General features: G+C 43.8%; 1 protein-coding gene across 1 annotated transcript in view; it reads left to right on the top strand.

The window, feature by feature from the left end:
• The window catches only part of LOC138301795 (uncharacterized), a 198,656-nt gene that overhangs the window by 107,501 nt on the left and 65,209 nt on the right, over positions 1-25,946 (top strand). The window contains exon 4 of the mRNA XM_069242297.1: positions 15,977-16,050. Coding sequence (XP_069098398.1) covers positions 15,977-16,050 — 74 coding nt within the window. The remainder of the gene's footprint in view (positions 1-15,976; positions 16,051-25,946) is intronic.

Here is a 25,946-nt window from a genome sequence, read left to right as displayed (position 1 = left end):
AATGAATAGATTGTACACGTCTATGCCGGCGTGTCACGTAAGTGCCTCATTTCCCTCCAAAGGAGTTGGAGGAATGTGTATGGATTCTTCCTCTCATTGTGTCGGTCTGCAGCATAGGGGGTTAAGTTGTCATGCCCTCCCACTTCCCCCAGATCTTGTTATATTTATTCGGGCACCCTCTAGCCTCATATACGAGTTTTTCACATTGGGCACACCAATCCATCCCCCTCCTCCATTTGGTCAGGGCCGGTGCCTTAGTGGCTTTCCAGTCCGCCACGATATCTCTTTTGGCCACTAGGCATGCCACCCCCAGCAAGGTTCGCTCTGCTCTGCGTAATCCCGAATCTCCCATAACCCCTAATAGGGATGTCAATGGTGTCAGCTCCATGTCCACTTGCAGGGTCAACGATATCTCTCGCGAGATCATCTTCCAATAGGTATTAATAATCGAGCATGACCACACCATGTGGAAAAAATCAGCGTCTGGACTCATACATCGGGGACAGTCAGCTGTAGGTCGGAGCCCCGCCCTGTGCATTTTGGAGGGTGTAAGGTAGGCAGTATGAAGATAATAAGTCTGTATTAGTCGGAGACGTGTCGCCATGGTCAGGGCGTGGGGAGCTGCCAATGCCTCAGTCCAGTCCTCCTCTTCCACAGGGCCCACCCATCCCTCCCATTTCCGACGAAGCTCCTCCAGGGAACAGACAGTGGTAGTGATTAATGTGCGATATACCTGGGAAACGCCTCCTCTACCCAGATTCCCCATCAGAGCCCTCCTCTCCATAGGGCTGCTTACGGGTATGCTGTCCCCTGTTTGGACCTGCGTCAGAAGGGCATGTCGTACTTGGAGATACTTGTGGAATTGTGTCTTATTTAGTGCAAAGGTTTCTTGGAGATCCTCGAAGGAACGCATATGCGTGCCCTCCCATACATTACCCAGTGTAGAGATACCTATATTATCCCATTTCTGGAATCCCTCAAGACCCGCCACCTCTCCCAAGCATGTCCCATGCCACAGTGGGGTCTGCTGAGTAGGGCGCCCCCACCATCCTGAAATCTTTTGAGCCGTCCGCCATCCCTGCAGCACCACCCCTGTCACCCCAGGAGTCCCACGTGTGATCGGGCCGCCATACAGGGCGTCGAAGATCTTGGGGTAGCTCAGTGTCTGGAGTTCCAGTCAGTACGCCGGGTCTGTCCATCCCCCCCAACCAGTCGTTGATCACAAGTAGTTGCATCGCCAGGTGGTAGTAAAGGACATTAGACATTCCTAGGCCCCCTTCGTAGACGTCTCTCTGGCAGATTTTAAGCACTAGACGGGGACGGGTGCCACTCCACAGAAATTGGCGTGCTAGCGAGTCCATTTCTCTAAACCATTTCATAGGGATGGGGTTTGGATAATTTTGGAGGAGGTAGAGAAGCCTGGGAAGGACCATCATCTTATAGAGTGCGATTCTTCCAAGCAAGTTAAGGGGGAGGTCCTTCCACCGTTGAAGATCGTCCTTGATTCTTCTGGTTAAAGGCGTGACGTTGAGCTCCCATGTTAATTCAGGGAGCGTTGCGACATGCACCCCCAGGTATTTAAAGCTATTCCTCCGCACTGGTATGCTTTGTTGCCAATCTATACAGTCTCTAGATTGATGGAGCGGAACCAACAGGGATTTTTTGGGGTTTAGGGCGAGACCCGAAGCCTCCGAGAAGATGTCTAGAATTTGCATGATACGGGGGCCGCTCCTGGCCGGGTTAGCTATGTATAGTAGGACATCGTCCGCGTATAGTGCCACACGGTCTTCTGGACACACGGGCCAAGACCAGCCCTCCATCAGAGGGTCCTCTCGAAATAACTTCGCCAGGGGTTCTATTATTAATGCAAAGAGTAAGGGGGATAGCGGGCATCCTTGTCGGGTGCCACGGCCAATCGGGAACACACCCGAGACCACTCCGTTTACTTGGACCTGAGCCGTTGGATTAGAGTAGAGTAGTCCCACAAGGCCTCGGAACTTGAGTCCAAGTCCATTTTTTTTTAATACTTGTTCAAGATAGGACCAATCCACTGTGTCAAAGGCCTTCTCAAAATCAAGTAAGAGCAGCGCCAGAGGGGTGTGTGACAGGATTTTATGGTGTGCTAAGGCGAGATGCAGGCGCCTAATGCAGTGTCTGGTGCTCCGCGTAGGCATGAAGCCGCATTGGTCAGGGTGCACCAAGGCGGGCATTGCCTCTTTTAATCTAGTGGCGAGGATTGAAGCTAACACCTTGATCTCAGTGTTGAGGAGGGAGATAGGTCGGTAAGCCGAGCAAGATTTGTGAGTCTTTATCGGTACTTATACAGTTGCGGTTTTCCACTCAGACCAGGGCCCTGTTTTCGCCTCAAGGGCTTTCAGGGATGCCTTGGGGGTCCAACTCCAGTACTCGTCTCCATTTCATCCTGAGGGAAATAATGTCGTGGAGCGATTAAACCCTGATTTAAAGCAATCCTTAACAGCCAGAGTCTTAGGTACAGGTCGTAGTTGGCTTAATCACCTGTATGGAGTCCAGAGAGCACTCAACAATCTGCCTAGGAGGGGTCTGGAGGGTCGAACTTCATATGAGTGCCTGTTTGGAACTCAAATGTTTGTTCCAGATCTTGATGGTCCTGGCGTGGAGGCGGCAGAAACACATTTTGACATAAATGAAAGTGTCGCTGTCTTACAGGAATTACAACAGTTCTGTGACGATAACTTTTCTGCAAGTGCTGCCTCCATTGGAATTAAGGATGTACCTGTAACGCCTACAGGCTGGATTCCTAAAGTTGGGGATCTAGTACGTGAAAAGGTTGCTGTGAAAAAGGAATTTGGTCCTTCTTATCATGCACCAGTCCCCGTCTTAGGAATACATGGTACCAGAACTGTCATTCTACCACCGTTGGCAGTTGCCAAAGAAAATCGTTTTGTCTCTATCGACAATGTCAAACTACACCATGTGGCCGATCCTGCAGACCCGACCAAAAGGAACAGGCAGTAGTTCCCGAATCTCTCTCACTACTGGTCAAGAGGTTCCTCTACAAGTTGTAAGCAGCAACACCGACACCTCTCCGGGCTTGGGAAGGGTGAAAAATGATTTTACATTAGTTCCACTGACATCAAATAATACAGAAATTACTGATCGACACAACTTCGACACAGACGGATGGTGCTATTTATTCAGTGCCACTACGTGAACCATCAACTCCACCAACAAACATGGCTCCAGTCTTTGCACGAACTGCCTCTGGATATTTTGCCGACATCAATGATGACTTTTCAGACTCATTCACCTCTTCGACACCTGAACTGTCAAAACCAAGTAATCGGGTAAATTGGCTTAAAGTAACTTACTTCATTCTTCTATGGAACTATCTGTGGCTTTCTTTGACTGTACTAACTTTCCTGGTTTGGATTGGGTTTGTCATCACTTTCTTTTTGTTAATACATGGTCATTTTCTTACTGAAAAATCAGCAGTTGAACAGGTGGATGAGGTCCTAAAACCAAATATTTCTTCTCACAAGGTCCACAGAGACTTGTCTTTTGTGGACATTTCTGCTATACCAATTCCTGATAGGATTGTTTGGTATAAAGTAATATTTGACATATACGGCCCTACGGAGGTGATTAAAATTCCATATGGGTTTAAACTTTCAATGAACGATATAATAGTACTGCGGTTGTTTCTGATGATTGGGATGTGAAAACAGTTGATTCTACGATGACTGAATTGCAGTATTATACTGTATTTGAAAATGAAGATGTTTATCAATCTAGAGAAAATTATGGTGATATGTTTTGCTATAATTATTATGGGCACCATTTCATCCACAGAACAAGCAGCTTAAAGACTGTTTTTAATTATACACAATGGGAACATTGTCCGACTCCACCACAAGGGAGTTCTAAAACGTATTCTGAGAGGTTTTCATATTTTTCTGGGCACAATGTTAAAAATGCTGAGTCGTATTATTTCAAATTGCCACTTACAGAAAACATGCGCATACTATTGACAAATACGAAATTTATATATTCAGATTCCTTTGTTTCCCAGTTGACTTGAAGAGTGTGGGGGGAACTAGACATTGGCAAGTACAGGGGAAGGAAGCTTTATTTAGAGCTTGCCTGATACCTGTTCAGATGATATTTTTAAATGAAACTGTACAACAAACGAGTTGTTTAGGCTTAGCAAAGATTAAGGAATTGAACACGCCCAGTATACCTGCCCCTGCAAATTTTTATAAATGGCAAAAATATATAAATGCAACTGAAGATCAGCTCGATGAATGGGTCCAGAATGGCACATTTAGGGGGACATTCTGACCCCCGCGGGCGGCGGGAGCCGCCTGCCTGGAGGGAGCCGCCAAATGGCCGCTCCGCGGTCGAAAGACCGCGGAGGCCATTCTGGCTTTCCCGCTGGGCTGGCGGGTGACCGCCAGAAGGCCGCCCGCCAGCCCAGCGGGAAACCCCTCCCCACGAGGAAGCCGGCTCCGAATGGAGCCGGCGGAGTGGGTATGTGCGACGGGTGCAGTTGCACCCGTCGCGTATTTCAGTGTCTGCAAAGCAGACACTGAAATACAAAGTGGGGCCCTCTTACGGGGGCCCCTGCAGTGCCCATGCCATTTGCATGGGCACTGCAGGGGCCCCCAGGGGCCCCACGACACCCCTCACCGCCATCCTGTTCCTGGCGGTCGGAGCCGCCAGGAACAGGATGGCGGTGAGGGGGTCGGAATCCCCCATGGCAGCGCAGCAAGCTGCGCCGCCATGGGGGATTCCCAGGGCAGCAGAAAACCGGCGGGAGACCGCCGGTTTTCCTTGTCTGACCGCGGCCAAACCGCCGCGGTCAGAATGCCCTGCGGGGCACCGCCAGCCTGTTGGCGGTGCTCTCGCATCCCCGCCGGGGTCGGAATGACCCCCTTAATGTTTCACTGACACGTCATGGCGGGTGGTTATTGTAGCCAACAGATACCGTGGGGGGGTCACAAACGTTTTGTTAACTCCTCTGGAGGTTTTAGAACTAGTAGGCCAGACCCTCGCTATATATCGTCCGAACATGCGGGTATAGTAACAACATACAGTGTAGGGAAACTCTGCCAGCAACTTCCTCACTAGACGCAGTTAAAGAACACCTCAGTCTCCTGGCTTATAACACAGATTTACAGGACTTCCTGATAGGCCCAAGAAAACAACACAGAAAATGTTTCTTATACAAAGTATATAATGGGAGCTTTCACAACAAGAAGCTGCTGCCCGGTTAAGGCAAATAGATCAGGAAAATTTTAAGAAGGCATTAGCTGTTGTAGTTAATGGGATTATTACCCTGTCCAACCGAATATATACCATGAATAACATTGTTTCTTCTGCTATAGACATTATACAAACAGATATGTCTTCCTTACATCATGGACAGAGTCAGCTATGGTCCATCATGCAGTTGGGTTGGTCGCTTCAAACACTGAAGGTGTCGCGTTCCCTGGCAATATGTAAGCGCGAGGAAAATATTTTCTTCTTTTAATTTAATGCAACAGCAACAACTAATGGCTAAGAAAGAAGCGACTTATGTCATGCTAAACATCGAAAAATTAGAAAAGTTGCCTTTTACTGTAGCTGAAATACCATCTGCTGAGAGGTTAATACACCGGGTCATTAATCTGCCTATTTCCACACTACAATTCCCATCCTGTTTAAAACACATTCCGGTAGGCAGATACGAAAAACTAGGAGATAGATACATCCATGAGGTGTGGGAGCTACCCTTCGCATACAAATGTCTCAGTGACATGAAAGAAGTCTTTCTTAGCGGTAATGAATGTGAGACTTCTGTCAGCCATTCGATGGTTTATAAACAGCTCTCCTTGCACGGGCGTGTAACGCATCTGCAGCAAACTTGGCTTGTTATCTGAAGGGAGTTCCAGTCCCCTTGATTAGACCTACGTTTCAGGTGCTTTCAAAACGCAGCTATGTTCTCCTCAATGGTGAAGACTGTTGTGGGATGTGAGCTGGAATAGTTTATGTTGTTTTGGTCTCTAAGATTGTTACATGCTGCGGGAACATACTTTTTCCTCCCACTAAAACAAAAGAGGTAGTAGACATTTGGCCTCATATTGCTACTTCTAATGTTAATTTTGACAAGTTGAGCAGACTCAAGGCTTTATTGTTTCATAACCATGTGGCTCTTACATCTGCACGTGAGAACTATGCACTTCAGGTGGCAAGGTCGTCAGCAGAAATACAGTCCCTTTTAAGTGCCAACTTTTCGAGCCCCTTTGGTGAACTCATGGGACGGATATTTAATGCTTCCAGTACTACTGGAATCGCAAATTTCTTTAAGGCTGTTGGTTCTGGTTTCGTTCACATCTTCTCCTCCATATTCGGTTTAATACCATCAGCCAATCAATCAATATTCTCCAGTATTTTCGGGGGATTTCCTATAACTTTGGCTATAATAGTTGGTGTTTTCCTGCTGCTGTTTTTTATGCGCAATGGCTGTCCCGCCGCAACTAGAAGGAAGGATAGCGCTCCCATCAGCACAGCTGTTTCGTAAACGCATGATGCAGTATTTTGGAGCAACACTTCTGGAGCAATTGGAGTGTGACTAGTCTCTGTCATTCAGACCGGTTTTACATTGCGTGCAGCCTGTGTTTCGATGCCTCTGGTGCTCTTTCGAACATGCACTGGAAGTTTGTCTTTCTTCGCAGTGCTTGCTTTCTTTGGACGCTGATCTGTTGATGTTCTCGCTGAGGGCTCATTACCAGACATGTGCGTTGAGGGTGCGTTTGCTACGAGAAGCTACTTATGAGTTGCCCTTCCTGGAGGATGTGGCTCTTAACTCATCATTGGGCACACTACAGAACGCCGCCTTGGCTGAAGCTCAGGCTATGAAACACAACTGCTCCTTGGTCCTTCTCGGCGATGCCTTTCCAACTTTAACACCTGCCCAAGTGGAAGATTTCCTGTCCTCCACTGTCCCGGAATCGATTGGAAATTCAAAAAATAACTCTGACTCTTGAAATTTGGTCCCTTTTATGTCACATGTTAACAATTTTAAATTGTCTTTTTATACGCTCCTATGTCCTTTTAACTTGTCATTATTGACTTTTTTACATATATATCTAGGGGTGAGCTTAGTAGCTTTTTAAGTATATTTAGGCTTTGAATCACCTTCGACCGACAAGGGGAGGGTGTTGTGTAGCCATTTTAGTTATAGCTCCATGCACGTTATTTTAACATACTAGGCCTACTGCTGTGCACTTTAACCTAGATGTATTTTATTCAGCTTTGCTTTGATACTGGGTATTCTATTTCTCTTCTGTTAAGAGGTAGAGAAGGCTAGACCCTCCTGTCACACAAGTGGGCAGCGAGTTGTGGTCTATTTGAAGATTATAATGGTGTTGTAAAAGGGGCGGGGTGGGGCCACGGGTATTTTTTGTTTTTAGGGGCTGGGGTGGGGGGTCGGGTAGTTTTGGGTTTTAGGGAGGTGTGGGTTCGGGGTAGTTTTAGGGGCAGGAGTGGGGGGTATTGTAGTTTTTGGGGGTGAGGGGTCGGCTATATTTTTTTGGGGCGGGGTGGGTTGTTGGGGTAGCTTAGGTTTTAGGGGGTTGCAGTAGTTTTAGGGGTGGGGATCGCTGTAGTTTTAGGGGTGGGTTGGGGGGGTCGGGTATTTTTAGTTTTTAGGGGCGGGTGGGGGGTCGAGGTATCTTTAGGTTTTAGTGGTGGGGGTTACACTAGTTTTAGGCGTGCTGTGGGGGGTCGCCATAGTTTTAGGGGCAGGGGATAGGGCTCGGAATATTTTTTGTCTTTGGGGGCAGGGTGGGAGGTCGGGGTAGTTTTAGGGGCAGGAGTGGGGGGTTGGGTATTTTTAGGGGGGTGTAGGGTCGCGGTAGTTTTAAGGGTGGGGTTTGGGGTAGTGGTAGAATTGTTTTTATGGGTGGAGGGGATCGGGGTGGGGGAAGTCCCATTCTGGAACCACCAATGCCGTTCACGCATGCTTTTACCAGGAATGCCTTTACAAGGAAAAATCGTTGTTAAGGCATTCATGGTAAAGGCATTCTTAGTAACAACGCAGTCATTGTTCCGACCACGTTGTTTAGGCATGCGTGTTTCCAGCCTGCATTGTTCCGACTCAGATTCGTCTGGTCCACACCACAAAGAACTATGTAAATAAAAAATAAGTAATGCTCACGTTTTTATGAATGTATTTTTTGGCATCCATGTTTATTATATTCTCATTTTATCTGTATTTATCCAAAAAAAAAAATTCCAGGAAGAAATAGTATTAGCTATAGCTTATTCAAGTTTATTGATTAAAAAAATATGCAACTTACCTTTGATCGCATGCAAGATTTTTGCGATTTAGTAAATAAATAAATAGCCTTATACAATAAACAAGATAGTTTTATTACAGTTCCATAATTTGTGATCTTTATTTATTTTTATAGCATTAACCTAAAGTTATCTAAGCAATGTTAGTGGTTGTATGAAAGCTGCCAGTTAAGGCCATTGGAAATTGAAGGAGTCTACCACAACACAAGCTTCGAGACAATAGCCAACAATAAGCAGAAAGTCTGCTCTTGGTGAGTGAGAAGGCAGTTAGGTTAATCCTGTGCACATTTTTTAATTAATCCATTTGTGGAAAGGATCACAAGATTGTGCAATCAAAAGGAATATATTTTTTGTGAAACTTATAGCTGTCACTCAACCATCAGTTATGGAAAAAACATAGGCCCTCATTATGAGTCCGGGGGTCTTCAGACCTCCAGGCTCGCGATGGCGGTCAGACCGCCACACGCCAGACGGTCAGACTGCCTCATTTCTACCATGGTGGCCGGACTGCCAGGGGACTGCCGTCACCGCCAGGAATGTAGTTCTCAATGGGGTAATGGCGGTTAGAGTCGTGGTCAGCCACGGCGGCACTGATTTCAGCACCGCCGTGCTGATCACAACTCCACTTTCTTCAAATTTCTGAGGTTTCTGCCGGTCAGCCCAATGGAAACCTTGTAATAGGGCTAGATGGGAGACCTCCAGCTCTGCGGCGGTCTCCTCTCCACAGGGCTGGCGGGCCCGGCAGTCAGCCTGCCAACCTCATAATGAGGCCCATAGTTTCAGAAGCACTCTGTGAATTTATTTGTGTTTTTACACCATCCACTTTTTGAGCTTAGGAAGGAAATTAAAAGCTTTTTCCCATTTTTTCAGTTTTTATAAATAAACAGAGATATTTAAGGGTGTTGCTTGCAGCCTCAATTGAAACATAAAAAAACACTAAGAATGGAAGCTCAGAAGCTTTGTTCGTCATTCCAAAAAGTGTAATGGTTTAGCCAACCATGCTGGTTTTAGCAGCTAAACCCTTCATCTTAAGGTTTGAACATTTTCAAGTAATGTTGGTATTGCAAAAAGTAAAACATTACACTCAGGGGCTAATTTATGAGGCCCTAACAGCACACTGCGCCACTGGAGTGTCTTTTATTTTGACGCTCCGGTGACGCAGTTTGCCAGCCCATATTTACAAAGCCACTCAAAGCCACATGACACTGCGTGAAAGGGGGCATTCCATGGGTGCTGCATGGGGTGTTCCCAAACAACACCCACGAAACCTGAAGGAATCTGACACACTCCCAGATTTACAAGTCTTCTGGATGTTGAAAAATAGAAATGTTCATGTTTTAAATATATCTTAATAGAATGGTCTATGCATATTCAGTAGACACAAATATTTGTTAAAATGTGAAGCAAAAATGCCCTGCTGCCCATTTTTAGATCTTTGATTGTGCCACGTCGTGTTGTTGCTATCATTTAAAGTTATTATAAATATGAGTCAGAAGGATTGAAAACTAAACAGCAGGGCTGAGTCATGAACGGTGGGAGAAGGTTGGTGATTGATATTTTCTGTGGAGTTTGGGAACCAAAGCTACTATGGTGAGTAATATTTTTACTTCTGTGTGATGAGGCTGAAAAATACTAACTTTGGAATATCTGGTTCAAAATATACAGGTATGCACAGGCATAAATCTCTCCCCTGGACCACTCACTGCACACATTACAGTTTTTTCATGATGTAGGTGGAAGGTTCCTGTAAAATATCCACCTCTCCTTTTCCTCTCCCACAGTTCGACAATACCAGTACCATACTGTCAAAGGAATGTCAATGGACAAGCTTGCCACTGAGTAGGCAAAGGATAAATAACCTTTTCCTGACCAAAAAGTGGCTATTTTTTGATTGGAGGTGTAAAACATAGATACATGTCTGATTATCCTGGTTATCGCAGTTTCCTGCAGACATTTGTTAAAAACGCTCAGTAAACTGACCACTTCAGATCATTAGTCAATTTCAGAACTAAAACAAAATTAGGACTTCACCAAGCGTTCTCTGTAGGCTTCACTCTGGGCTGAGTTGTGGCCAAGCACGTAGACACGTGTACAGCCTCCATACTTTCCTGAATCTCCAGGCTTTGCATTGCTCTGGGACCAAAAGGTGTATAGGAGTCCAAAGTGATAAAGGTGGAGCCAGCTACTTTCTTATAGTCAGTGATGATGGTTACAAAACTGCAGTCTAGGTACATATTCCCACTGCAACTGTGACTTGTCTTTGGATTCAAACAATTAGGGTGAGTTGAGCCACCAACAGAGACTCAGATAAAATGTTGCAGATACTTCTGTATGATTTAGATTTTTTTTCCTTGTCTAAGACAGTTCTCCATTGCTGGTGTTGAGAGCTGGTGCAGATTTCCAGAGCAGGATCTGGCACGGAAGCTGACTTTCCCCAATATGGAGTCTACTACTCGCAAGGAGCTGAAATAATAGCAAGTTATGAACAAGTGCAAAGTCAGCCAACATTGCCCCAAGGAGATGGCTCTGCGTCAGGAGCATTAAAAGTTAGATTCTTAAGAAAAGCTGCAGCTTTTACATCATAAAATGTTTCAGTTTATCCAGCCACGGGATGCGTGTGTCCAATGTTATGAATGATGGATTCTTTAATCAAACCTTTGTGTCTGTAGAAGGAATCACTCTGGGAAACTCTTAAGAAAGTCCATTTATGGGAGTGTGCAGAGGACCCTTGGGTGAAGTAAACACACATAGCATAGAAAGAGCCTTATAGGTCCTTGAAATCAGAGCCTGGTAGAACCATGGATCGGATCCTGGTAGAGCATGGAATGTAACAGTCCAGCAGTATCTTTTGTGCAGTGCACAATATATAGAATTATAGATGAGTAACAGTGAATTATGGGGATATTCTCAAAGAGGGGTTCTGAGTGACGTCAAATAGGCAATGAGAGTGAAGCTCGAGTTGTCTCTGATGTCACTCAGAACACAGCGGTGAAAAACGTTCCTGCAATTAACTTTTTACTCATCTATAATTTTATGATATGTATTGTTATATGGTTCCCATGAGGCAATTAGGACCGTGTACATGACAACAAGAACTTCAGAATATAGCGACTATGGGCCTGATTACGAGTCTGGCGGTCACAGGACCGCCAGACTAGCGGAGGTGGTCAGACCGCTGTGGCGGTCTGACTGCCACATTACAAGTTTGGCGGGCAGACCTCATACCGACCGCCTTCTCCACCAGGATCCAAGATACCGAAAGGGTGACAGCGGTCGTGGTTGTAATCAGCCAGGGGGGTGCTGAACTCAGTGCCGCCCTGCTGATTACAACCATGTTCTCCACCAGCCTTTTCATGGTGGTTTCTCCACCATGAAAAGGCTGGCAGAAAACAAGTGCTAGGGGACACAGGAGTGCCCCTTCACTGCCCATGCCCATGGTCTGAGCATTGCAGGGGGCCCTCTGCCCAGCAACGCAAGAATGCAAACTGTCTCTGCAGACAGTGCGCATTCCGAGGGTGCTGGTCAGCCCCATCTGTGCTATCAGATCGCACTCTGCTATTTAAAGGAGCCAAGTGCTATCTCGTAGTACTGTTCCCCCCGGTCTGACTAGCGGGAATGCTCCATTTTAAGTTTTCCCCTGATCAGCCAGGTCAGACGAGCGGAAACCTTGTAGTAGGGCGGGGGGATGCCACCACCATGGCGTTTGTGTCCTCCTCGCCGGTTTGGTGGTCCAGGCCCTCAGTCTACCTGATTATCAGTTTGGTAATTGTTGGTTTGTTTCGGCTAGCTCACAGTACGCCACCCAAACTGACCAGGGTAAATAGATGTAACGGGTAACCTCGAATGTGATACTCTGATTCCCAAGGAATCTGTGGAAACAGAACCACCCTTTAGTTTGGTCACTCCTGGATGCTCAAGGTAAACACAAGAAAGAAGTGAAAATATATTTTCAAAACATTTATTGAAATGATTGTATTTGTACATAAAAAGCATAAACTGCGAATATTAGAAAGATGAGATATCTTACTGCAACTCTTAGAATGGTAAACAATATAAGCAATTCAACCACGGCAAATGTTACTAATGTTACCTAAATCCTATCTGTATCTAATATGATACTAAAGAGAGCATGGTGGGCGTACACTTCTGCCAGATTAGTTTAGATAGTGTAACCCCCATACCTTGGCCTTAGATGTCAGGAAGTCAGTCTCAATGTACAGATTATCTTCCTTAGCAGGATAGAGGTCGGAGGCAGCAGTGCTGCATCTCGGTCATAGATCACAGCAGTTCTATGATTAGCTGGTGTGACATGCTCCTCTCCAAGAGTATAGCACGGATGCTGTTTTTATAATAAAACACTCTTCTAATCACATTGTGACAGGGGTGCAGAACTGCTACTGTTGTTCATCTAGCACAAACGGGTTGTCTCCTAACAAGCACAAAAAAGAAAACAATGCATTGTGTTCTGATTGTACATTACTGAACTAAATGTGCAGAGACAGGGTGACAATCCCTTCCAGGAATAAATGCATATACATCAAATTATTGTGTCAATGGGATAATGTGTCTAACACGGCCATGTAATAGTATGACCCCCAAAATCATCTGCCTCTGCCTTCAACTACAGCACAGGAGCAGAGGATAATGGGAGAGCTAAACATAACATTCCCTCTCCTCCCTGGCGCAAATGTGAAAAATAAATATCTTACCTGATGTCCTTAACCAAAACCCACTACCTAGCATAACTTCCTTCCCTCTCCCACAGCTGTGCCTTCGGCTTTCAGTCAAAGAAGACAAAAAGAGCTGCGCTGACAGGCTCTCAGAGAGCTCTTACACGTGGCCTGGAAGGCCTTTATGGCATCACAACAGTTGATAACCAGTTTTGTTATCAACTGTTGTGATGTCATACCAAGGATTTATGACTTTCAGAAACTGAAATAAATGATGGAGGCTCTCTATGACAGCTAAACGTGACAAAACTATTCCTGCTTTGTTTACCTGACACAGAGCCTGCACTAATGAATGTCATCTGTGGTTTCTGTAAAGCATAGCTTTTCACATGCCAAAGTACCAAACCTTGAAAGTTATAACCCATGTAGGAATACCTTCCATTTGCTAGGTGACCACTCAAGAAACAAAATAGCTTTATGAAGTTGCACATTTTTATGAGTGTGCAAAATCACCCAATTGTTTGTTTCTAAAATGTTTGCGAAATGTTTTGAGTAATTACACTTTTGTGGCTAAATGTGGTTGGTTGGTTTCTCATATTTCTTTTTACATGCATACACCCTTCCTTAAAAATCGTTAGCTAGAGAGCGGCAGGATATGTTTCACTTTATTAATATAATGAACTGGGCACACTGCATACATGTGTGATTAAATGTTACCTCACTCAGTACAAAGCCCACAATGATGGGTTTTACATGTAGGAATTGGTGACAGAAACACTAATTCCCAAATATTGTTCCCCACTTCATGCCAAGCTACAGGGGGTCAACTTTTGATCTCCCCTTAATATTGGGACACAGTGGCACTGGGTGGATTATGACCAGCCCTTAAATTAGGGTCTCTCATAATGAGGGCCACTAACTCAAAATAATTTGTCAGTGACGGGAAGAGAGGAGGGAGAGCAGGCTTAGGTTCTGGGAATCCCTACATCAAAGTTGATAGAATGGATATGGACTGACCGCCATTTTAAACTATTTAATTTAATAAATAGCCATGTGCATTTTCATTTATTTTTCAGAAGTGTAATTTTTAATTTCGTCTCATGAAATATGAAACTAATCCTGTTTATTTCATTTGTTCTAGATCTTAGATCTACTTGAATGCCAACTGATAAATCACGTAGGAGACATACGTTGGGCGACTTTTATTTTGAATCTGCAGGCATTGAAAGAATTGAGGACATAAAAAATGTATTTGAATTTATATGAAACAAACACTTGAACTTTGAGCTAAAAGTTTTTAATTACACGAAACACGTTGCACTTGCCTGAGCGAGGTTTGTTAATTGGAGGCTCTGGTTCATTCCGAGAAATGCCCCGATGCTATGTTCCAGCACCTCACCTCCTCATAACTAAACTGTATGTGTAATCTAATTGTGACTGGATCTAGATCCCATGCACAAAAAAAATTCTTTGTAAAACACTGCAAATTCAGATGTTCATGCTGGCATATTCACATCAAATATCTAACACAAAAAAACCTTATTGTTTTGCACACATATTTGTTCAGCAGGTGCCTAAACCATCAAGGTATTTTAGTGTCACTGAGATCTACAAACTGCATCCCATTATTACTTAGCTCAATGTTTATTCGAGAAAGTAATTTGAATAGTTGACTAATTAGCTCACTCACTGGACCTTATCTCACCTGCTTACATTTGAAGGAACTTTTAATGGACTCAGTAGTGTTTTTATGACCACGGTACATGTGCTTTCTAGATCAGTGCTTCCTAACCTGTGGTCCGGAGACCCCTGTGGGTTTGCGAAGCCTCCACAGGGGCGCTGTTACTGTTTAGAAAATTACCTAATATTAACAGATTAATAAAGTGTATATAACTAAAGTGACTAAATATAAAATTAAAAAATTTAAAACATGCTGTAAAGGTCAAGGAATTTGAAATTGGAGGCTAAAAATTAAATTAGTATCCTCAAAATGATTTGTGGGAGCAGTGCAGGTACTGACTATAGTATGGACGAAGTGTGGCTTCAGTTGAATTTAGATAAGCTCCAAACTGCCTATTAAAATTAACATTTTTGTTGTTTTATTTTATTTGTTGGTAAATTAAATAAAATGTGTTATCATTTGCGTATGTGTTTGATGAAATGCTTGTTTCTGTATTTTTTGTGTATTGTTTTGCAGTTCAAATCATCAACAATGAATAGGCCTAGGTCCCTGGCTTCCAGTAATGACTCAGTGGGGGTTATGTGGATTCCAATAATGATTCAGTAGGGGTCCCCGAGTTCCAGTAATGATAAAACGGGGGAGGGAAGTCCCAAAAGGTTGGGAACAACTGTTCTAGATGACATAACCTCTCTTTTTTTATCTTGTGTTTTAGAATGCGAGGACTTAGGCCCATATTTATACTTTTTTTGCACCGCATTTGCGTCACCTTTTGACGCAAAAGCGGCGCAACCTTACAAAATACAATTATATTTTGTGAGCTTGCGTCGCTTTTGAGTCAAAAAATGACGCAAATGCAGTGCAAAAAAATATAACTATGTCCCTTAGTTTTTACAAAAAAGTGTATTTTATATGTTAATCAAGATTTATAACTAACGTTATTTATTAGAGTGTGCATCAAGCTTGCTGCTATCAACTAAATTATAAAATATGTATTAACTTTTATATAAATTTTTAAATTAAAAAAAACAGACCTCAAAACTCAGGTTTCACACGGGTCACTACAGCAGGTGCTGCAGTTCTTAATGGAGGTCGTTGGGAATGAAACCTGTAAGTAGCAGGTGACTGTTTCAAGACCTGTCAGCTTTTCATAGTAGCTTTAAACAGTAATACGTCTAAAATGTTTGGATATGTTTGGAAGGCTTGTTTTTGCATTTTTAGTTGCTCTTTGAATTTTATTGAGTATTTTGTTTGTGCATTTCAGCTGATTGTTATGCCCTCTTCTCTGCTTTTTATTCTATGCTACCAGACGAAAATGTTTGACTGTGGCTCCAAGGATGTTCTGCAATGGAGGAGGAATGAGAAAGGAAGGAGGAGATTTTTGTGAGTTGTGAAAGATCATGTACACGGAGAAAACATTTTAAGTTTGCCATGACTGGCCTTCATGGCTTAAAATGTTATAATCCCTTCACAATGCAGGATAGTCTGTCAGGGAGTGTGTGAAATAAGGGAAGAAAAAGTATACTTTTAGAAAATGACAGAATTATGTTGCGCCATAGTGCATGGGTGACTACATTAGAGTGAGGATAGTTTTTATGGATGAAGGAGTGCCTTCCCACACAAAAGCTATCCTTGAGAGGGTTTTCATCTTTGTGTGAGTGCTTTAAAATGCAGCAAACATGCAAAGAGGAAATAACAAGGAGAAATATATATATTTTACCTCGTTACGCCAACCTCTGGCAGGCGCACATTTTGGCACTAATTTACGACTACATCTCTCTGTAAATTTGGGTTTGCTCCAGAATCTGTGGAAGGATGCACCCTTACATCACCCTCCTTGATGCAAAGTAAAGCAAGGTAAAGCAATGTGCTACGTTGTGTTACTTTTTCTCGCATTTGTATGGCTTTGTAAACACCAAAAAGGATTTTGCGTCAGGCTTCTTCAAAAAGTGACACAACCCGACTCAAAATCTTTGTAAATGTGGGCCTTAGTGAATGACATTATTGAGGTGCTCCTGCCTTATGCACCTACAGTAGCTTTTCAACAGTTGAACTGCACATATTCATACGAGGGAGGTTGCTTCAGTTATCCAGTATTCTGGTAGTGACTAGACCAGAAAGAAATCTCTACTGTGCATGATGAAGTATTTGGTGCATGTCCTGACTTGGTAACTTATCGTGGTATTTAATGCATTGAGTGTCAAGAAGAATATGCTTACTTGGTCTAACGTTTATAGGACGTGTAGGAGGCTGGACTGGCTTGTAGTGAGTACCTAGGGGTACTTACACCTTGCACCAGGCCCAGGTATCCCTTATTAGTGTATAGGGTGTCTAGCAGCTTAGGCTGATAGATAATGGTAGCTTAGCAGAGCAGCTTAGGCTGAACTAGGAGACGTGTGAAGCTCATACAGTACCACTAGTGTCATATGCACAATATCATAAGAAAACACAATACACAGATATACTAAAAATAAAGGTACTTTATTTTTATGACAATATGCCAAAAGTATCTCAGTGAGTACCCTCAGTATGAGGATAGCAAATATACACAAGATATATGTACACAATACCAAAATATGCAGTAATAGTATTAGAAAACAGTGCAAACAATGTATAGTTACAATAGGATGCAATGGGGACACATAGGGATAGGGGCAACACAAACCATATACTCCAAAAGTGGAATGCGAACCACGAATGGACCCCAAACCTAGGTGACCTTGTAGAGGGTCGCTGGGACTATTAGAAAATAGTAAGGGTTAGAAAAATAGCCCACCCCAAGACCCTGAAAAGTGAGTGCAAAGTGCACTAAAGTTCCCCAAAGGACATAGAAGTCGTGATAGGGGAATTCTGCAGGAAAGACACAAACCAGCAATGCAACAACGATGGATTTCCAGTCGAGGGTACCTGTGGAACAAGGGGACCAAGTCCAAAAGTCACAAGCAAGTCGGAGATGGGCAGATGCCCAGGAAATGCCAGCTGTGGGTGCAAAGAAGCTGCTACTGGACAGTAGAAGCTGAGGTTTCTGCAGGAACGACAAGGGCTAGGAACTTCCCCTTTGGAGGACGGATCATTCACGCCGTGGAGAGTCGTGCAGAAGTGTTTTCCTGAAGAAAGACCACCAACAAGCCTTGCTAGCTGCAAGTCGTGCGGTTAGCGTTTTTGGATGCTGCTGTGGCCCAAGAGGGACCAGGATGTCGCCAATTGCGTCTGGGGACAGAGGGGGCGTCGAGCAAGACAAGGATCCCTTTCAGAAGCAGGCAGCACCCGCAGAAGTGCCGGAACAGGCACTACGAAGTGGAGTGAAACGGTGCTCACCCGAAGTCACACATAGGAGTTCCACGTCGCCGGAGGACAACTTAGGAGGTCGTGCAATGCAGGTTAGAGTGCCGTGGACCCAGGCTGGACTGTGCACAAAGGATTTCTGCCGGAAGTGCACGGAGGCCGGAGTAGCTGCAAAAGTCGCGGTTCCCAGCAATGCAGTCTGGCGTGGGGAGGCAAGGACTTACCTCCACCAAACTTGGACTGAAGAGTCACTGGACTGTGGGAGTCACTTGGACAGAGTTGCTGGATTCAAGGGACCTCGCTCGTCGTGCTGAGAGGAGACCCAGGGTACCGGTGATGCAGTTCTTTGGTGCCTGCGGTTGCAGGGGGACGATTCCGTCGACCCACGGGAGATTTCTTCGGAGCGTCTAGTGCAGAGAGGAGGCAGACTACCCCCACAGCATGCACCACCAGGAAAGCAGTCGAGAAGGCGGCAGGATCAGCGTTCCAGAGTTGCAGTAGTCGTCTTCGCTACTTTGTTGCAGTTTTGCAGGCTTCCAGCGCGGTCAGCAGTCGATTCCTTGGCAGAAGGTGAAGAGAGAGAAGCAGAGGAACTCGAATGAGCTCTTGCATTTGTTATCTAAGGAAATCCCCAAAGCAGAGACCCTAAATAGCCAGAAAAGAGGGTTTGTCTACTTAGGAGAGAAGATAGGCTAGCAACACCTGAAGGAGCCTATCAGAAGGAGTCTCTGACGTCACCTGCTGGCCCTGGCCACTCAGAGCAGTCCAGTGTGCCAGCAGCACCTCTGTTTCCAAGATGGCAGAGGTCTGGAGCACACTGGAGGAGCTCTGGGCACCTCCCAGGGGAGGTGCAGGTCAGGGGAGTGGTCACTCCCCTTCCCTTTGTCCAGTTTCGCGCCAGAGCAGGGCTGAGGGGTCCCTGAACCGGTGTAGACTGGCTTATGCAGAAATGGGCACCATGTGTGCCCATGAAAGCATTTCCAGAGGCTGGGGGAGGCTACTCCTCCCCTGCCTTCACACCCTTTTCCAAATGGAGAGGGTGTAACACCCTCTCTCAGAGGAAGTCCTTTGTTCTGCCATCCTGGGCCAGGCCTGGCTAGACCCCAGGAGGGCAGAAGCCTGTCTGAGGTTTTGGCAGCAGCAGCAGCTGCAGTGAAACCCCGGGAAAGGCAGTTTGGCAGTGCCAGGGTCTGTGCTAGAGACCCGTGGGATCATGGGATTGCACCAACAATGCCAGGATGGCATAGAGGGGGCAATTCCATGATCTTAGACATGTTACATGGCCATATTCGGAGTTACCATTGTGAAGCTACACATAGGTAGTGACCTATATGTAGTGCACGCGTGTAATGGTGTCCCCGCACTCACAAAGTCCGGGGAATTGGCCCTGAACAATGTGGGGGCACCTTGGCTAGTGCCAGGGTGCCCACACACTAAGTAACTTAGCACCCAACCTTTACCAGGTAAAGGTTAGACATATAGGTGACTTATAAGTTACTTAAGTGCAGTGTAAAATGGCTGTGAAATAACGTGGACGTTATTTCACTCAGGCTGCAGTGGCAGGCCTGTGTAAGAATTGTCAGAGCTCCCTATGGGTGGCAAAAGAAATGCTGCAGCCCATAGGGATCTCCTGGAACCCCAATACCCTGGGTACCTCAGTACCATATACTAGGGAATTATAAGAGTGTTCCAGTAAGCCAATGTGAATTGGTAAAATTGGTCACTAGCCTGTTAGTGACAATTTGAAAGGAATGAGAGAGCATAACCACTGAGGTTCTGATTAGCAGAGCCTCAGTGAGACAGTTAGTCATAACACAGGTAACACATTCAGGCACACTTATGAGCACTGGGGCCCTGGCTGGCAGGGTCCCAGTGACACATACAACTAAAACAACATATATACAGTGAAAAATGGGGGTAACATGCCAGGCAAGATGGTACTTTCCTACAGGACGTGACAAATATGGCCTACTATATTATATATGTATATTATATTTATCTAGCATTTTGTTCTGGCTGGTTAGTACTGCTGAACTTCACTCCAAATGTAGAAAAGGGACTACAAATAAAAACAATAAAAATAAAGTATTGGCATCTGCCATAAGAGGAAATCTCTGTGCAATTGAAATGAGTAATGTTGGCTAAGTACACAGAGTTAAACTGCAGTGGTAGATTTCTGGCCTGTATGATGAATTACATTGGCCCTCACTCAAAGGTTCGAATTCCGGCATGTTAAGACATTGCGTTGCACAGGGGTAGGTCAAGGATTCCACGAACAGAACAGCGAGCATCTGCACATTCAATTATCAAGATTTAACAGAAAACACTTGATTAAGAAGTAATTAGAACGATTAGATCCATTTGTAATTTTGGGTTACTGCGAATAAGATTAGGAATACTTTTGTAATATAGCTAATGGTGCGTATTGCAGTTGATCATTTTATGTATTTTGTAAATCTTTCATTTGCTTAAAAACTGCTCAAAATGATTTAAATAATGAAAAACCAATATGGCAGAATCTCCATTAGTTCGTTCCCCTAAATCAGCGTTGAATCTAACTTATCCTTATATGGTTGTCCTGACTTCCGACAAGTGTATCTGAAGTCAAACAAAAAAGGCATTAAACCAAGAGGGCTTTGGAATACTTTAACAGCTACTTGAAAGATGCGGAAATATGAATGTGTGTTTCCCCTATAGTAGAATTACAAAAACAGAGCACTTCCTTCCCCTGGTTGACTTAAGAAAGCAGAGGCGTTGACTCATGCGGCAATTGTTCCGCCTAGATCCTTCCTGCACAGGAAAAGTTCACATGAGCTGAAGAATCCGAAAGGATGCTAATTCCACTGAGGTTCCTCATGCTCATTTACGGCATTCAGGTCAAGCATGCTGCACAAATATTGCACTTATGAATATGAGAATCTTTTTCTTTCTGCTTATTTCTTCTTAATGTGGGAGATGGGGAAGAACTGCATGGTGATTTGAGCTGGTAGCTCTGAATAGCACATTGCAACAATGAAAGGCTGTGAGTCTATGCCTCGTGAGTAGAATTCATTAGTTTTACAGTAAATGCACCACATATTCAATTAAATGCACACAATGTAGTATTTACTTACTTTCTACGTCTAATAAATTTACCTTGAAACATATGAAAACTTAATCTTGTGTTACATTTCAGAGCTCAGAACACCAAAAGCACACTTTTCCTTCATACTCGCCAACAACATGGCTACAGCATGGATAATTAAATTGGACACTATGAATAAAAAATGGATCTAATTCAGTTTTTACATAGTTATGGTTAAGAATTAAAAAACAATGAAATTTGCAAGTTATGGTTTGTCGCATAACCTGCAACTCGTACAGCATTCATGAAAAGCACAACTCGCTCACTAAATGCAATCCTCATAACCCTATATTAATAAAACAGACGCAACTGAAATATTTAATAAAAAATACAAATATAATTACATATCACATTAGCCTTATGACTCAGTGAGGATTAGGAACGGATGATCATTAATTGGTTATATTGTGTTGTTGTTTTAAGTAACATTTTGCATTTAGGTGTTCTATCAATTGGTATGAAAATTGTGAGGTCAACAGCTTTGCATTTTTTGTGCACGTGATATCTTGACTGGCTGTTGTGCACGTAACGTATTGTACTCTCAATCGGCTGGGTGGTAGGAATTATGTGGCTGCCTGTGGTTTCTTGAAGTTTAAGTCATAGAAGTGCAAGGAACAAGCATGATTTAAGGCAAAGTTTGATGTTTGCCAAGCATTGTGGGTAAGCAAATGTTGTGGGATCTATGTGAGGCACATCGACCTGGACTCCCCCAAATGTCTAGTTTTAAATAATGTCTGGATTTGGTAGGTTTCCCTGGGTGGCTGTGAGTCTAGGCCCAAATACCGCAGCTGCCAAATATGGCCATTTTTTTTTTACAGGAAATATTGATGTCTCCACATTGTATTTTGGTCTCTTTCCTGTCGTAGGCGCTAGGCCCACCCACACAAATGAGTTTTCATTTTTATTGTGAGACATGAGGAAACATTGGTTGATAGGAAATGTGTGCCTCAAAGCAGATTCCAGAAGTTTTCCTCACAGAAATAAAGAAAATGTGTGTTTTAGCCAAAGTTTGAGGCTTGCAAGGTTTTCTGGTAAAAATAAAAACCGAGTGAAAGCCATGGGAATCAGGCCAGATGGACTTCACGGGGTATCTATTTTTTAAAAAAATTGCAGTTTTGGTAAGTTTCCATTGGTGCCAACTGAGATAGGACCAAAAATCTAAAGCTACCCACATTGCAAAAAAAAGAGCGTTTTGAGTGCATAAATGTGATATGATATGTCCATGTTGCATTTTGGGCCCTTTCGTGTTGCATGCAGTAGACCTAACCATAGAAGTGAGGTAACTGTTTTTTCAGGAGACTTGGGGGATGCTGGGTGGTAGGGAATGTGTAGCTCCCCGCAGATTCTATCAATTTTCCAAACAGAAATGTGAGGAAAATGTGTGTTTTTAGCCAAAGTTTGAGGTTTGAAAGGGCTTGTGGGTAAGAACACCGGCAGGAGCCACACAAATCATGCCACCATGACCTACTCCAGGTATCTAGTTTTCAAAAGTGTGCAGTTTTGGTAGGTTACCATAGGTACCGGCTGAGGTAGGGCACAAATTCCACAATCACCAACATTACAGAAAAAAATAGTTTTTGAGTGGAAACATTTTATCAGTCCATGTTGGGTTTTGGGCCCTTTTCCTGTTTGGGTGAGGCGACGCCCTCTACCACAAGTAAGGTACTATTTTAATTGGGAGACATGTGGGGACACGGGGTGGGGGAACTTTGTGGATCCAGACATATTCCAGAATTTACTCACAAAGAAATGGGAGGAAAATGTGTGTTTTAAGATGCAGTTTGAGGTTTGCAGGGCATTCTGGGTAAACAATTTGTTAGAACCACAGACGTCATGCCACCCTGGATACCCCAGGATATCTAGTTTTCAGAAATGTCTGAATATAGTATATTTTCCTGAGTGACAGCTGAGCTAGGGCCCAAAAACCACAGCTACATTGTAAAGAAAAGTATGGATTCTGTTAGGTGAAATGTGGTGCGTACAGGTCGCATTTTGGGGTTTGTCACATATGCTAGGCATAGCCTGCATTTGCTCTTTCCAAATGTAAGACAGTGTGTAAGAATGGAGACATTTTGCAAAATGCCAACTGAATCGCATACTGGTATGTGTACCCACAAATTCAAATATGTACAAATAACCACTGCTCCTAAACTCAGTATCTGGTGTACATTCCAGAAATGCATAGGGCTTCCTACATACCCGTTTTCATTGCTCATATGTTGCCATATGAATTGCAGCATAGGCAGAATACAATCGAAAACATTTGTATAGTGCAGCTCGGTTTTTGGCTCTGGGTAACTAGTGTTCTTGGAGAACATACAAACCCTATATATTCCCACCACTAGAAGGGTCTAGCAAATATAACAGTATATTGCTTTTGTAAATCAGTCATGGGGTAGGTAACAACTGAAAATGGTGTCACAAATGGCTAGTTTTTCCTACTCATTTTCAGTTCTTTTTTTATTTGAACAGATAGTTTCTTTGCAAAAACGTTGAAGGGCCTACGCAATTGACCAATTACTGAATTCAGAAGTATGTCTACTTTTCAGCAATCTATAGCTTTCTGGGATCACCCATGGGTGTTATACCTGTTTCAACCATGACCACAAACTGCAATTCAATTGAATGCACAAACATTATTAAAAATGACTACATCTAGGAAAAATGCCAAAAGTGTTGTAAGAAAACATTTTTTATTCAGTCCTGAATGTTCCTGAAAACAGACATAATGGTGATTTTAGCACAGCAAATTTTTGATTGATGTTGCTTTTAGAAAAAAAAAACAGATACTTATAGAGGAGCACTCTTTTTCCATTTTGCCCAGAAAACCCAAAATCTAGCAGTATGTTGGCTATTTTCTTGGTCCCCTCAGGGGAATCCACAAACCCATGGTATTGTTAGAATCCCAACAGGAAAAAAGGCATTTTGCAGTGGATACCTTATATGGAAAAAAAAGATACGAAGGCATAAGTGCAAAGTACCCCAAATAGCCAAAAAAGTGCTGAGAACTTGAGTAGAAAAGCCTCAGCAGTTAAGGGGCTAACCATAAATCCACGTTATCCTTGTTTTTTGCTCATATAACACTGCCACAGATGCACGACCTTCTGCAATACATACCAGAGTTGGCTGTAAAGTGAGCAGCCAAAAGCAGAGCAAGTCGATCTGAGGGTAGAGCATGTGCACCCAACCCACAGCCAGTGGTTAACGAGAGGGCCTGGTAGGCAGTCACCCTTACTTTGCATGACCTTAAAACTTGCACAGCATGGAGCTGACATCAGCAAATTGCCTCCAGTCAAACCCTACACTCAACACGTTGCTGGCAGCCAACTCCCTCTGTGTATGGGTGGAGGGCTTACACAGTGGAGAAGACTGCAGAACCTAGCATCTAGGCCTTGCACTCGGCCCTCCTCAGGAAGCCAACCTCAACTGGGACAGCCTTTTGTTGTTGACAGCAGGGTTGGCCACACGGCCAGACTGAGGCCAGGCCATACTCCCATTTGGTAACATGCAGCCAACTGTACCTGTTGCTGTTCATGAAGTGAAGTAGCACTGCCTTGAATACTTATTTCTCTTCTTTTACAGGAATCCTATGCTGAATTTGTGAATCACGAGGCTCAGGTGGGTCTGAGGGACCCAGTAAGGGGTTCCAGATTCATGAATCCAGTATAGTAATCACAAATTATGTGATAATATCATCTTTATGATAATTACTAATTGCCGGTGTTCCAGTTGGGGCCACCTCAATAGGACTTGGTGTCTGAATAGGTTCACCCTGCCACCTTATGCCCCGTTTCTCTTTATTTTCCCCATTATGGTGCTCAGTACGCTGCTCTGTACTAGGTAATCAGTAAATCAGAGGGGTATGGATTCACAAATCTATAGCTGGATTCAGGAATATGCAATGCACAACAGGAGATAATATAGATCTTCATCATCTGCAACCACTGATGTGTTACATAGACCAAGCTGTGCAATAGTACAAGGATCTGTGGCTTCAGCGCTTTGCTGTTCACTAGTATCCGTCTGGCTGTGACTTCAAGTCCTCTGCTGTGGAGAACGAACCGTGGCAATTCTAAAGGTTCAATTCGTTGAATTGTTGTATCACCTTTGGTTGGCTATACTTAGATCTAACCTGTAACCTAAACACATGATGTGTAGAGACCATTGTTACAATAATACCCACTGATTTTATTGTGTACAACTCTATGCTGTGGCACAAGAACCATGATTATCTGTATTTGAAACCAGAGTTTAAGCCTGTCCGATCACTGCTCTAAAACAGGAACCATTGGTGTACTAATGCATAGGACATGAGGAGTGATTGATTTCAACCACCTTCTGTGATACACAAGCTGAAGTGATACCAGTGCACAAGGTGATAGTCACAGGAGCCAGTTCCCATGTTAACATCATAGTTATCTTCAACCCTGCCACGGTGCAGGATGGAGCGAACCGTACAATGGGATCCTATGTCACAGTGCAGCAACCATCACATTCATAACATACAAGGACTCCCTTAATAGTAGTACTTTACCCCACGTCATGATGCAGGAACCATGACTATACTCATATATTGTTAATATTGAATATAGTCCTATTAATGTATGCTTAAGCTGTAGCTAGTGTTCTAGAGGAGCCTGATGAGTTAGTACAACAATGGTTCAAAAATTATAATAATGGGTCACACACAATGAAGAGTTGGGCCCATCTTACAGGAGTGTATTGGGCCAGTGGTCCGGGGACATTTCAGGGTCCATGATTCAGGGAGTCTGAGACTTATTTACAAAAATAAATAATATTAAAATTAATACATTAAATGAATTATATGCAAACAAAGAAGCAAAACTGAAAATTGTAAAACGTTTCCAAA

Source organism: Pleurodeles waltl, chromosome 6, assembly GCF_031143425.1.
Source record: "Pleurodeles waltl isolate 20211129_DDA chromosome 6, aPleWal1.hap1.20221129, whole genome shotgun sequence".
NCBI lineage: Eukaryota > Metazoa > Chordata > Amphibia > Caudata > Salamandridae > Pleurodeles > Pleurodeles waltl.
The sequence above is the reverse complement of the archived record's forward strand: the minus strand, read 5'-3'. Positions and strand labels throughout refer to the sequence as shown.